The sequence below is a fragment of the Thalassophryne amazonica genome, chromosome 9 (assembly GCF_902500255.1).
Source record: "Thalassophryne amazonica chromosome 9, fThaAma1.1, whole genome shotgun sequence".
NCBI lineage: Eukaryota > Metazoa > Chordata > Actinopteri > Batrachoidiformes > Batrachoididae > Thalassophryne > Thalassophryne amazonica.
Genome location: NC_047111.1, coordinates 16789318 through 16802499, shown reverse-complemented (window position 1 = coordinate 16802499; position 13182 = coordinate 16789318). Strand labels below are relative to the sequence as shown.

The 13182-nt window shown below is 40.7% G+C and overlaps 1 protein-coding gene across 1 annotated transcript in view; it reads right to left on the bottom strand.

The window, feature by feature from the left end:
• myo7ab (myosin VIIAb) overlaps positions 1–13182 on the bottom strand; it is a 117429-nt gene that overhangs the window by 12009 nt on the left and 92238 nt on the right. The window contains exons 35-40 of the mRNA XM_034177677.1: positions 9576–9745; positions 9295–9485; positions 9088–9212; positions 8793–8950; positions 8366–8519; positions 647–802 (exon numbers count right to left, since the gene is read on the bottom strand). Of these exons, the coding sequence (XP_034033568.1) occupies positions 647–802; positions 8366–8519; positions 8793–8950; positions 9088–9212; positions 9295–9485; positions 9576–9745 (954 nt within the window). The remainder of the gene's footprint in view (positions 1–646; positions 803–8365; positions 8520–8792; positions 8951–9087; positions 9213–9294; positions 9486–9575; positions 9746–13182) is intronic.

The window sequence follows — 13182 nt, the reverse complement described above, 5'->3', positions numbered from 1 at the left end:
CATGAGACTAAATATGTCTAAAAGTTGAATTAATATTATGTTAAAATCTGTTAGTTATGCTAAAGACATTTAAAAACAGAGATGTTTCAAATGTTAAAAAAACTTAAAATATGACAAAAGGTAAAAATAGAATAGAATTTTTTTTAAAAACATTTAAAATGTTTACAAAGGCTGTAAAATGTGTAAATGCATAGACAGATCCTTAAAATGCACAAATACTTTTAAGATGTGTAAAAGAATAAAAAGAAACACATGAAGATGTTGAAATTGTGTGTATGTGTGTCCGTGGGGGGGGGGGGGGGGGGGGGAGCTATTCATTTTGTTGACTGCGTGGGGGCTCACTCTCCCACACTTTGAAACCCTCGGTTTAAAACATTCATACAGGATTTAAACTTTTTAAACCAGAAAACACCTTATTTCTTTAAATGGCTCCATACCTGGGAAAAACACATTTTATATTTAGCCTTGTTTGTGTTGTTAATGTGGTTGGAAGTAGTTACAACTAAGAAACAAAAGACAAACGAGTTTAAACACGATTGAAACTTGCAAAATTTGATAAAAGGATTGTACGACTGCCCTTTTGGGTAAGAAGATTTTATTTTGGAATTGCTGCGTCATTATTTGTGGTGCTAGCGTAGCACATTACCGCAAGGCTTTCTGGAGCCGCTGCATGCAGTCTGGAGCCAGCGGGAAGTGTTTTTTAGCTTGAAGGAACTTCTGGACATGCGGCAGCAGGATGTTACTGGGAGGAAACAAACCGGTGCAGAGCCACAGCAGCTCCCAACCTTTCTCCTCACTGTACCTACGAGCACAACACCCAACAAAACAAAGACAACTATCATACATGACGACGGTCACACATGTAAGACTCATTAGGTGTTCAGTAACACCTGCACCAATGAGTTGTAGTCCAAGTGTAATGGGAGTTGTAGTTCTTCCCGTTCTTCCCGTTTTCATAATTCCTCTACCCAAGGTAGCTAGGCATTAAATCTACACCAATACAAAATTACCCTTCACAAAAAACAATATATTTACATGTCAGCACACATACATACAAGCAGTATAAGTTCAAGAAAACTGCATAGACATCAGCAAAAACTTCATAAAATGCAGTTTCAAGACTAAATGAAAAGGTAAACCTCCAATCATAACATGACACTCATGTCAAAGTCGACATTTAAAGATTTATGATGTAGGGCATCCAAGGTATGGATCCAAAACAATTCCCTTTGGCATAGCACTTTATCAATGTTCCCACCTCTTGACAATTTAACTTGCTCAATTCCCTGAAACCATAGGGAAGAAACAGGGTGGGCACACTCTACAAAGTGACAGGCCACAGGGTAATTCAGATCAGCACGTCTAATCAAACTTTTATGATCACTGATCCTTTGTTTTAAACTGCCTGTAGTTTTCACTGTTGAGTCTGACTCTAAACCTGTGCATTTCTTATATATGTGGATCAGACTATCGGAAGGAGACTGACCGCAATTCTTTCCTGTTGGCAAGCAGCTCTAAAACCCAGTGCTCTAAAAAACGGACTGCCCAAGAGCCAGTTCTATAGACTCAGACGGATCTGTCACTCTACTGAAGAATATGAGGAGAATGCATTAGAAATGAAACAAAGATTCTTGGCCAGGGGGTTACCCCATAAAGACTGTGGAGGAGGCATATAACATTGCCCTGTCCACACCACGGCCACACCTTTTGAAAAAAAGTGTCAAAAAAGATAAAAAGTTTTCAGTTTCTTGCATTACTACTTTTACTCCGAAATCCCACATAATTCAATCAATCAATCAATCAATCAATTTTATTTATATAGCGCCAAATCACAACAAATAGTTGCCCCAAGGCACTTTATATTGTAAGGCAAGGCCATACAATAATTACGTAAAAACCCCAACGGTCAAAACGACCCCCTGTGAGCAAGCACTTGGCGACAGTGGGAAGGAAAAACTCCCTTTTAACAGGAAGAAACCTCCAGCAGAACCAGGCTCAGGGAGGGGCAGTCTTCTGCTGGGACTGGTTGGGGCTGAGGGAGACAACCAGGAAAAAGACATGCTGTGGAAGAGAGCAGAGATCAATCACTAATGATTAAATGCAGAGTGGTGCATACAGAGCAAAAAGAGAAAGAAACACTCAGTGCATCATGGGAACCCCCCAGCAGTCTAAGTCTATAGCAGCATAACTAAGGGATGGTTCAGGGTCACCTGATCCAGCCCTAACTATAAGCTTTAGCAAAAAGGAAAGTTTTAAGCCTAATCTTAAAAGTAGAGAGGGCGTCTGTCTCCCTGATCTGAATTGGGACCTGGTTCCACAGGAGAGGAGCCTGAAAGCTGAAGGCTCTGCCTCCCATTCTACTCTTAAAAACCCTAGGAACTACAAGTAAGCCTGCAGTCTGAGAGCGAAGCGCTCTATTGGGGTGATATGGTATTATGAGGTCCCTAAGATAAGATGGGACCTGATTATTCAAAACCTTATAAGTAAGAAGAAGAATTTTAAATTCTATTCTAGAATTAACAGGAAGCCAATGAAGAGAGGCCAATATGGGTGAGATATGCTCTCTCCTTCTAGTCCCCGTTAGTACTCTAGCTGCAGCATTTTGAATTAACTGAAGGCTTTTCAGGGAGCTTTTAGGACAACCTGATAATAATGAATTACAATAGTCCAGCCTAGAGGAAATAAATGCATGAATTAGTTTTTCAGCATCACTCTGAGACAAGACCTTTCTAATTTTAGAGATATTGTGTAAATGCAAAAAAGCAGTCCTACATATTTGTTTAATATGCGCACTGAATGACATATCCTGATCAAAAATGACTCCAAGATTTCTCACAGTATTACTAGAGGTCAGGGTAATGCCATCCAGAGTAAGGATCTGGTTAGACACCATGTTTCTAAGATTTGTGGGGCCAAGTACAATAACTTCAGTTTTATCTGAGTTTAAGAGCAGGAAATTAGAGGTCATCCATGTCTTTATGTCTGTAAGACAATCCTGCAGTTTAGCTAATTGGTGTGTGTCCTCTGGCTTCATGGATAGATAAAGCTGGGTATAATCTGCGTAACAATGAAAATTTAAGCAATGCCGTCTAATAATACTGCCTAAGGGAAGCATGTATAAAGTGAATAAAATTGGTCCTAGCACAGAACCTTGTGGAACTCCATAATTAACCTTAGTCTGTGAAGAAGATTCCCCATTTACATGAACAAATTGTAATCTATTAGATAAATATGATTCAAACCACCGCAGCGCAGTGCCTTTAATACCTATGGCATGCTCTAATCTCTGTAATAAAATATAAGCAGCACTGAGGTCTAACAGAACAAGCACAGAGATGAGTCCACTGTCTGAGGCCATAAGATCATTTGTAACCTTCACTAATGCTGTTTCTGTACTATGATGAATTCTAAAACCTGACTGAAACTCTTCAAATAGACCATTCCTCTGCAGATGATCAGTTAGCTGTTTTACAACTACCCTTTCAAGAATTTTTGAGAGAAAAGGAAGGTTGGAGATTGGCCTATAATTAGCTAAGATAGCTGGGTCAAGTGATGGCTTTTTAAGTAATGGTTTAATTACTGCCACCTTAAAAGCCTGTGGTACATAGCCAACTAATAAAGATAGATTGATCATATTTAAGATCGAAGCATTAAATAATGGTAGGGCTTCCTTGAGCAGCCTGGTAGGAATGGGGTCTAATAGACATGTTGATGGTTTGGATGAAGTAACTAATGAAAATAACTCAGACAGAACAATCGGAGAGAAAGAGTCTAACCAAATACCGGCATCACTGAAAGCAGCCAAAGATAACGATACGTCTTTGGGATGGTTATGAGTAATTTTTTCTCTAATAGTTAAAATTTTATTAGCAGAGAAAGTCATGAAGTCATTACTAGTTAAAGTTAAAGGAATACTCGGCTCAATAGAGCTCTGACTCTTTGTCAGCCTGGCTACAGTGCTGAAAAGAAACCTGGGGTTGTTCTTATTTTCTTCAATTAGTGATGAGTAGTAAGATGTCCTAGCTTTACGGAGGGCTTTTTTTATAGAGCAACAGACTCTTTTTCCAGGCTAAGTGAAGATCTTCTAAATTAGTGAGACGCCATTTCCTCTCCAACTTACGGGTTATCTGCTTTAAGCTGCGAGTTTGTGAGTTATACCACGGAGTCAGGCACTTCTGATTTAAAGCTCTCTTTTTCAGAGGAGTTACAGCATCCAAAGTTGTCTTCAATGAGGATGTAAAACTATTGACGAGATACTCTATCTCACTTACAGAGTTTAGGTAGCTACTCTGCACTGTGTTGGTATATGGCATTAGAGAACATAAAGAAGGAATCATATCCTTAAACCTAGTTACAGCGCTTTCTGAAAGACTTCTAGTGTAATGAAACTTATTCCCCACTGCTGGGTAGTCCATCAGAGTAAATGTAAATGTTATTAAGAAATGATCAGACAGAAGGGAGTTTTCAGGGAATACTGTTAAGTCTTCAATTTCCATACCATAAGTCAGAACAATATCTAAGATATGATTAAAGTGGTGGGTGGACTCATTTACATTTTGAGCAAAGCCAATTGAGTCTAATAATAGATTAAATGCGGTGTTGAGGCTGTCATTCTCAGCATCTGTGTGGATGTTAAAATCGCCCACTATAATTATCTGAGCTAAGCACTAAGTCAGACAAAAGGTCTGAAAATTCACAGAGAAACTCACAGTAACGACCAGGTGGACGATAGATAATAACAAATAAAACTGGTTTTTGGGACTTCCAATTTGGATGGACAAGACTAAGAGTCAAGCTTTCAAATGAATTAAAGCTCTGTCTGGGTTTTTGATTAATTAATAAGCTGGAATGGAAGATTGCTGCTAATCCTCCGCCTCGGCCCGTGCTACGAGCATTCTGGCAGTTAGTGTGACTCGGGGGTATTGACTCATTTAAACTAACATATTCATCCTGCTGTAACCAGGTTTCTGTAAGGCAGAATAAATCAATATGTTGATCAATTATTATATCATTTACTAACAGGGACTTAGAAGAGAGAGACCTAATGTTTAATAGACCACATTTAACTGTTTTAGTCTGTGGTGCAGTTGAAGGTTCTATATTATTTTTTTCTTTTTGAATTTTTATGCTTCAAAAGATTTTTGCTGGTTATTGGTGGTCTGTGAGCAGGCACCGTCTCTACGGGGATGGGGTAATGAGGGGATGGCAGGGGGAGAGAAGCTGCAGAGAGGTGTGTAAGACTACAACTCTGCTTCCTGGTCCCAACCCTGGATAGTCACGGTTTGGAGGATTTAAGAAAAGTGGCCAGATTTCTAGAAATGAGAGCTGCTCCATCCAAAGTGGGATGGATGCCGTCTCTCCTAACAAGACCAGGTTTTCCCCAGAAGCTTTGCCAATTATCTATGAAGCCCACCTCAGTTTTTGGACACCACTCAGACAGCCAGCAATTCAAGGAGAACATGCGGCTAAACATGTCACTCCCGGTCCGATTGGGGAGGGGCCCAGAGAAAACTACAGAGTCCGACATTGTTTTTTCAAACTTACACACAGATTCAATGTTAATTTTAGTGACCGCCGATTGGCGTAACCGGGTGTCATTACTGCCGACGTGAATTACAATCTTACCAAATTTACGCTTAGCCTTAGCCAGCCGTTTCAAATTTCCTTCAATGTCGCCTGCTCTGGCCCTCGGAAGACATTTGACTATGGTTGCTGGTGTCGCTAACTTCACATTTCTCAAAACACAGTCGCCAATAACCAGAGTTTGATCCTCAGCGGGTGTTTCGTCGAGTGGGGAAAAACGGTTAGAAATGTGAACGGGTTGGCAGTGTACACGGGGCTTCTGTTTAGAACTACGCTTCCTCCTCACAGTCACCCAGTCGGCCTGCTTTCCCGGCTGCTCGGGATCTGCCAGAGGGAAACTAACGGCAGCTAAGCTACCTTGGTCCGCACCGACTACAGGGGCCTGGCTAGCTGTAGAAGTTTCCACGGTGCGGAGCCGAGTCTCCAATTCGCCCAGCCTGGCCTCCAAAGCTATGAATAAGCTACACTTATTACAAGTACCATTACTGCTAAAGGAGGCCGAGGAATAACTAAACATTTCACACCCAGAGCAGAAAAGTGCAGGAGAGACAGGAGAAGCCGCCATGCTAAACCGGCTAAGAGCTAGTAGCTGCGCTAAGCTAGCGGATTCCTAAAAACACACAAAGTGAATAATGTGTAAATAATTTAGAGGTGATTCAGCAGAGGGAGTGCTTTAGTTAAGGCACGTGAAGATTACACTGTGAAACAAATCGTTATCTAGGTAACTAGATCAATCTAACTGCGCAGATTAAACAGCTAACAGATACAGCAAAACACAGCTGTGCTCCAGAACAGGAAGTGATACAATACCGCAGTGAGAGCCAACGATAATTAAAAACACTATCATGAAATATTGGCATCTTTTATGTGATGATCCTTCACTCCAGGGTAAATTCAAGGACCCACCATTGTTTTTCTCCAGACGGGGTCCCAACCTCAGGAGTACGCTTGTCAAAGCATGTATAAGATCTGCTCCTTCTCAAACACACTTAGCCCCTCTGAAGGATGGTAACTACCCATGTGGTAATTGTGCCCAGTGTAACAGTACACATGAGACCCGTAATTTTAAACACCCTAGGTCTGGTAAAAGTTACAATGTGAAGGGTTTTATTACATGTAACACCAAGAATGTTGTTTATTTGTTAAGATGTCCCTGTGATAAGGTCTATGTGGGAAAAACTACACACAGTTTAAAACAAAGGATCAGTGAACATAAAAGATTGATTAGATGTGCTGATCTGAATTACCCTGTGGCCTGTCACTTTGTAGAGTGTGCCCACCCTGTTTCTTCCCTACGGTTTCAGGGAATTGAGCAAGTTAAATTATCAAGAGGTGGGAACATTGATAAAGTGCTATGCCAAAGGGAAATGTTTTGGATCCATACCTTGGATGCCCTACATCCTAAAGGCTTAAATGTCGACTTTGACATGAGTGTCATGTTATGATTGGAGGTTTACCTTTTTGTTTAGTCTTGAAACTGCAGTTTATGATGTTTTTGCTGATGTCTATGCAGTTTTCTTGAACTTATACTGCTTGTATGTATGTGTGCTGACATGTAAATATATTGTTTTTTTGTGAAGGGTAATTTTTTATTGGTGTAGATTTAATGCCTAGCTACCTTGGGTAGAGGAATTATGAAAACAGGAAGGATGGGAAGAACTACAACTCCCATTACACTTGGACTACAACTCATTGGTGCAGGTGTTACTGAACACCTAATGAGTTTTAATTGATATGTGTGTTAGACTGCTGGGGGGTTCCCATGATGCACTGAGTGTTTCTTTTTATTCACCTCTTTTTGCTCTGTATGCACCACTCTGCATTTAATCATTAGTGATTGATCTCTGCTCTCTTAAACCTTTTCCTGATTCTCTCCCCTCAGCCCCAACCAGTCCCAGCAGAAGACTGCTCCTCCCTGAGCCTGGTTCTGCTGGAGGTTTCTTCCTGTTAAAAGGGAGTTTTTCCTTCCCACTGTCACCAAGTGCTTGCTCATAGGGGGTCGTTTTGACCGTAGGGGCTTTTCTGTAATTATTGTATGGCTTTTGCCTTACAATATAAAGTGCCTTGGGGCAACTGTTTGTTGTGATTTGGCGCTATATAAATAAAATTGATTTGATATGACTTGTGTTGTATGTTCCATTTGTAACTGAGTCCTGAGGAAGGTCTGTTGACCAAAAGCTTGGCTATTAAATGTACAAAAGGATTTAAGTGTGCAGACATTTTTCTTTCACAGTTTTCATTTATGTTTGGCACCTTTTAATTGTGAGTGTGGTGTATCCGTTTATATGTTGGCGGAGGTAATATAAAGTACACTGCAACAAAAACCCCAAATTAAAGAGCAGAGAAAATGTGCGACATACTCCAGAAAATATTGCAACTGCATTTATTATCCAGGAAACAACCAAGCTAGGTAAAAGGATAGCTAAGCTAGCAAGTCAAGTCTGGGAACATGTGCTGGTGTCACATGTCCCCACATTACAGAACCACCTTAAGTCCTGGATGGCAACCATACAGGCAGCTAATCAATCTGTCTGGAGTTGGACCACTATCCCAGGTGCTAAATTCAATTCGCTAATCCCAACTGTGACCAAAGGGCATCCAACATTCAGTCTCATGTAGACTTGTAAAAGAGATTTTAGTCACTTTAACTTGTCGGTTTGACGTGTCTTAATACGTGATAAGAATTTATGTCCCAACTTTTGAAGTCTGAGTGCAAATATTTTACATGGAAGTATTACAAAGTAAAATCAGCGACATTCCGAATCCTGTTCCGACGACTTACTTGATGTTATTATCCGTCAGCTGTTTGAGAATCTGACAGAAGATCTCGTCTTTGAGCGGCTCTGCCTTCAGCGCTCCTTCAAAGATCTGGTCGGTGAGCTCGCTGACTGAGCGCGCTCGTTTGAACGGGTAGTCGCCCATGTACTTCATCACGGGTGCGGCACAAAGTTAAAGACATTTACCGCCAGCAGATAGTCTGCTGCAGCTTCCAATAAAACACAACTTAGTTTGAAGTGATTTACGTGATGTTAATGTAGGAGGAAAATCACATACAACAACAATCAATCAACTTCATCTCTGAGGTCAGTTAAAAGTTTTTTGAACTTCCCCCTCATTTTAAAAAGTTATTTATTTAGTTATATTGACATGTTTTATCCACACCAATAAAAACCCATACATGTGAACAGACAGCGCCCCCTAAAGGATATCTGTGAAGGCCAAGCAGGCCTCCTGGGCAAGCTCGTCGTGGAGCAGCACCTTCTTCAGCAGAGGCTGTTTGAGGGGCTCCTTGGAGTAGCTCCACAGGCGCTCCTTCCCTCTCCCCTTCGACATCATCACCCTGCTCAGGGTGCTTTTAGGAGGTGGCCTGGAAGCAGGAGAAGGTCAAACCCTGAGACCTCAAACTTGGAGGTCGCAAGAACTGATGAGGCACCCACACAGTCCGACTTTACTACTACTTTACTACTTTATTTTTTGTAAACGTTTGTGGATTAAGAGGCAGACCTGAAGTAGTCGTAGGAGAACTCTTCCAGGGTGTAGACCTTGGACTTGTCCTCATTATCAGAGAGGCTGATGTGGGACAAAGTGATGGATTCTCTCCTCTGATCTGAACTCATGGAGACCAGCGCCTGAGATGACAACAGGACTCGGAGTGTCAGCAACGGTGGGAACCGGCACTGTGGGATAATGTGTTTTTTTCGTACCACTCACCCCAAAGTCATACTGTGGCCTGGTGATAGAGGGCAGCACATACACACAGTCGGCGGGGAAGTCTCCTCTCTGCCTGGTCCGCTTGTTGATACCGTGAGCCCAGCCGGAGGTCTTCATGTGCTCGCCACTGTGCTCGTCCAGAACGATCAGATCGCCCTTTGAGAACCCGAGGAAAGTGGAATCTGCCGCCGCTAACAAACACATCTGTGTTATTTCTTGGCTGAGGTAAGCTCTCTAATGAGTGACCACATAGTCACACTCAGACCATCGTTGGCTCTTACCAGGGTTGGGACAGTCCACCACTGCCACCACATACTTGGACCTGTTCCTCAGACCCTCGAGGAAGGCGACCACCAGGTCACGGATGTCTTCGGCATTGTTGGACGTGAACGTGTACTCGTCTCCTTTGATGGTGGCGAGTGTAAAACTCTGACCCTGAAGCTTCCCACCCCTGGAAAAGGTAAAAGTGTTTCAAACAAAATCAGGCCTCCATGCTGGTTTAGATCAGCGCAGGGTTCTAGCGAGGACCATTTTAGTGCCGGTTAAATTATGTGATCGCTGCTGATAGCTTCGGGAAGCTATAGGGGTTTTATACCACTAAAACAATATTGGCAAGCCCTATTTTAACTAATTTTGAGTGATTTTAGATGCATTGAAAGCAAGAATAATTAACAAAAAAATTACATTTATGTTGTTGTATTTGTAAGATCAAAGTTCTTTTTGCACTGTTTCTGTCAAAGTCTAAATTAATAAAATAAATAACATTGAAAATGTTAAAAACACATTAATATTTAATGGACATAGCATTTACTCTGTTATTCAAAAATGACAGTAGTTTTTAAGCCAGTGAAGCAGGCAGTTTTTTTTTCTGTCATCCTGACAGTTTTGTTTTTTGGTTGTTTTGTTTCCAACATGTTTGAGAGGGATTGTATGACATTTCTTTTTAAACAATATAACACCTAATTGCCTTGTTTGAACAAGAGCTGAACCTGGACTGATTTGTCAAACCTGCTCTTTTAAATGAAAAACTTTGTGAATCAGTTTCACTTTCCTCTTTTACTGATGCTGTGCCCCTCCTCCTCTCCACCCCTCCTCCTCTGCGCTCTCTCTCTCTCTTTCTCTCTCTCTCTCTCTGTTTTTCTCCCTCCCCGTCCACCTCTCGCTGACTCTGTCTGCTGTTTTTCAAACTCAGAGCTTTTTGGAAACACAAAGCCTTTCAACTGTAAAATAAACTGTAAATTTCTGAATATGTATTATTTAATGTAGAATTTTCATGGCAGATTTTTTTTTTTCTACAGCTCAGAGCAGAGACGCTGTCTTCAGCTGCTGCCCTTCACAGCTCTGTAGCCACAGAATGCACCGACTCTGATTTCTGCTGTTTGCGATTTGATACGAAGGAAATAAGAAATATATTTCTTATTACTGTAATTATTGGTTTAAAATTGCAAAACTATGACTCTATAAGCTGGAAATATGATTGAATTGGTACATTTTCAGCTACATTTCACTTAATTTTTCAGAAATTCTGTGCTGGGTAGCACAGCCAATTTGAACCCAAGAAATTTGCAGTATCAGCGCCGCTCACCATGGCTAGAACCCTGGATCAGCGTACTGATGCACCGAGATCCAGTCCAGGATTCACGATTGAAAAGTTTCTCAGAATAAAATTTCAGACAAAAAAAAAAAAAAAAAAAGCCACAATCAAGATTACAGGAAATAGTTTGACAGTAACTTCCATCAGCAGCCATTTTGTCTTTGCTGCTCATAGATGTGATGAATTTCTCGATCAGGTTTTCAGCTGATGCTACTGAAAGACCAACGTTCCATCTTTCTTTGAATGAAAACATTCATTATTTGGTTTATATGACACCTAAATAGATATGAGTGTAGCGAGGAGCACAGATTGGGGAAGGACATGTGCCCAATTCATGAGTGTTATAAGTTGAAGATCACATTGCAAAAATTGTACTAGTGTTGTTGTAACCAGAAAAACAAAGAAAAAGGAACAAACCTGTGATCATTTAACCTCACACATGGAACTTATATATCTTGTATTTGTGCTCTGATCATAGGTTGTAGAAAGTTCATCAAATGTGACTATGTTGTGTGATATTTCGAAGAAAATTGTGTCCTAGAATTTTGTAATACAGGACTTGCTTAGTTTTAAGTGGGAATTTAAGAAAGCAGACACTGATTCATTATAAAACTAGACAAACGCAGAGAAAAACTACAGTACCCAGAATTCTTGGGGGGTGGAGCTTAACCCTTTAAAAGCATGCGTCCCCGGGGAACTTGCTCTTATGCGCCGACCTCTTCTCCTGCTCTTCTCCTCTGCCTCTCTTACCCTCCGGCTTTTCATCTTTCTTGTTCCTTGGGTCTTGAGATGCTAGCCTCTGCCATCAAATTTTTACGACCCTTTGTCTTGCAACCACGTTTTGTCTTAACTGATTTCTTGTCTGTGCGCGCAACACGAAATTACTTTTTCCTTTTTCTACAGATAACTTTTACTCCACTTGTGTAAAGTTAAACGCGCAGGTGCAGTTAACTTCCTTTGACGAGTTTTCAAATTAAAACCTTTTTCTTCTTGAACTCCAAATTCACCTTGTGAACATTTTTCTTACAAAGTCAACTATTTTTGTATCAAGTTTTGATTTGACCTGGCTTCCAAAGACAACAACAAGACAAATTGCGAATAGAGAATAAAGACACTCAAACCTTTATTCTGACGATCCTGTGGTGGCGCTGCGGAGATAAAAACATCCAGGTCAGCTGAGCCGTGACAGCGATTCGAAGCACCGCCACATTAACAACTGAAAGCGCCCCTGGTAACCAACGAAACCGGGCGTGGTGACCGGCAGAGTCCCTTTGCTAAGGTCCCTGAAGCAGCTATGCAGACGGACAATTCATCGGCTGGAACAAAACGGCTCCCAGCACCTGACCTCACGGAGACTATCTACACTGCGCATCAAGTAAGACCTGGGTTTGGTGTATCAGAAATAAGCAGAGTGGCTTTATTTAATTCTATTCCCTGTCACTAACCATATCTCACGTTAATAAATACCAAAGTAAATCCCCTGCTGATTAGGATGGAATTCATTCTTAAACTCCCACAACTAAACCAAATTACATAAACGTCATATAATAATTGTTCATTGAACTCCGTCATCATCAAAGTGCTTACTGTGATATGTCCTGTTATTTAACTCCTGACTGAGTTAAATAAATGTCTGAAGCTGTCTGTGGTTTGTATGGTTTTACAGAGGAGTCAGACTCGACCTGGAGAATTTATGACTGGATGATTAAAGTCTGATTTAATATTTCCTATTGACTGACCCTAAAATCACTGATATTATAACGTCGTTATAATATTATTCAGTCATAGGTGGTGCCCCCATTATTCGAGGTAAAATTATCCACCATTGATAATTTCAATATATCCTAAAACACATATTTCCGCTACGTGTCATTTCATATTTAACTTAAAATTAGGTGGAAAAAGTACTTAACATCTGCTTCATTCAATCTGGCAAAAAAAAAAAAAAAAAAAAAAAAAAAAATCACACGAACTTGTCAGATTCTTCATTTGATAGCACTTCTACAGTCCCTTGACATGTCCCCGTGAATACTGCTTTGAATAAGCTTCTAATAGGCTTATACCGTATTGGATTTAGCTTTTGATGCATTTTAATAAAAAGGTGGTGGTGGAGTTGTTCAATGGAGCGAAACATATGGAGCTAAAATGCACAAAAAAATGTTGTTAACTAATACAGTGGCTTTTTCTATACAACTGGAAATCATTAACGTCATGTGACATACAATCCACCAATCACATGACAAGCATGTACTTATTTTGCATTTATTTCCTGTATTGTTAACTATCTGAACTCT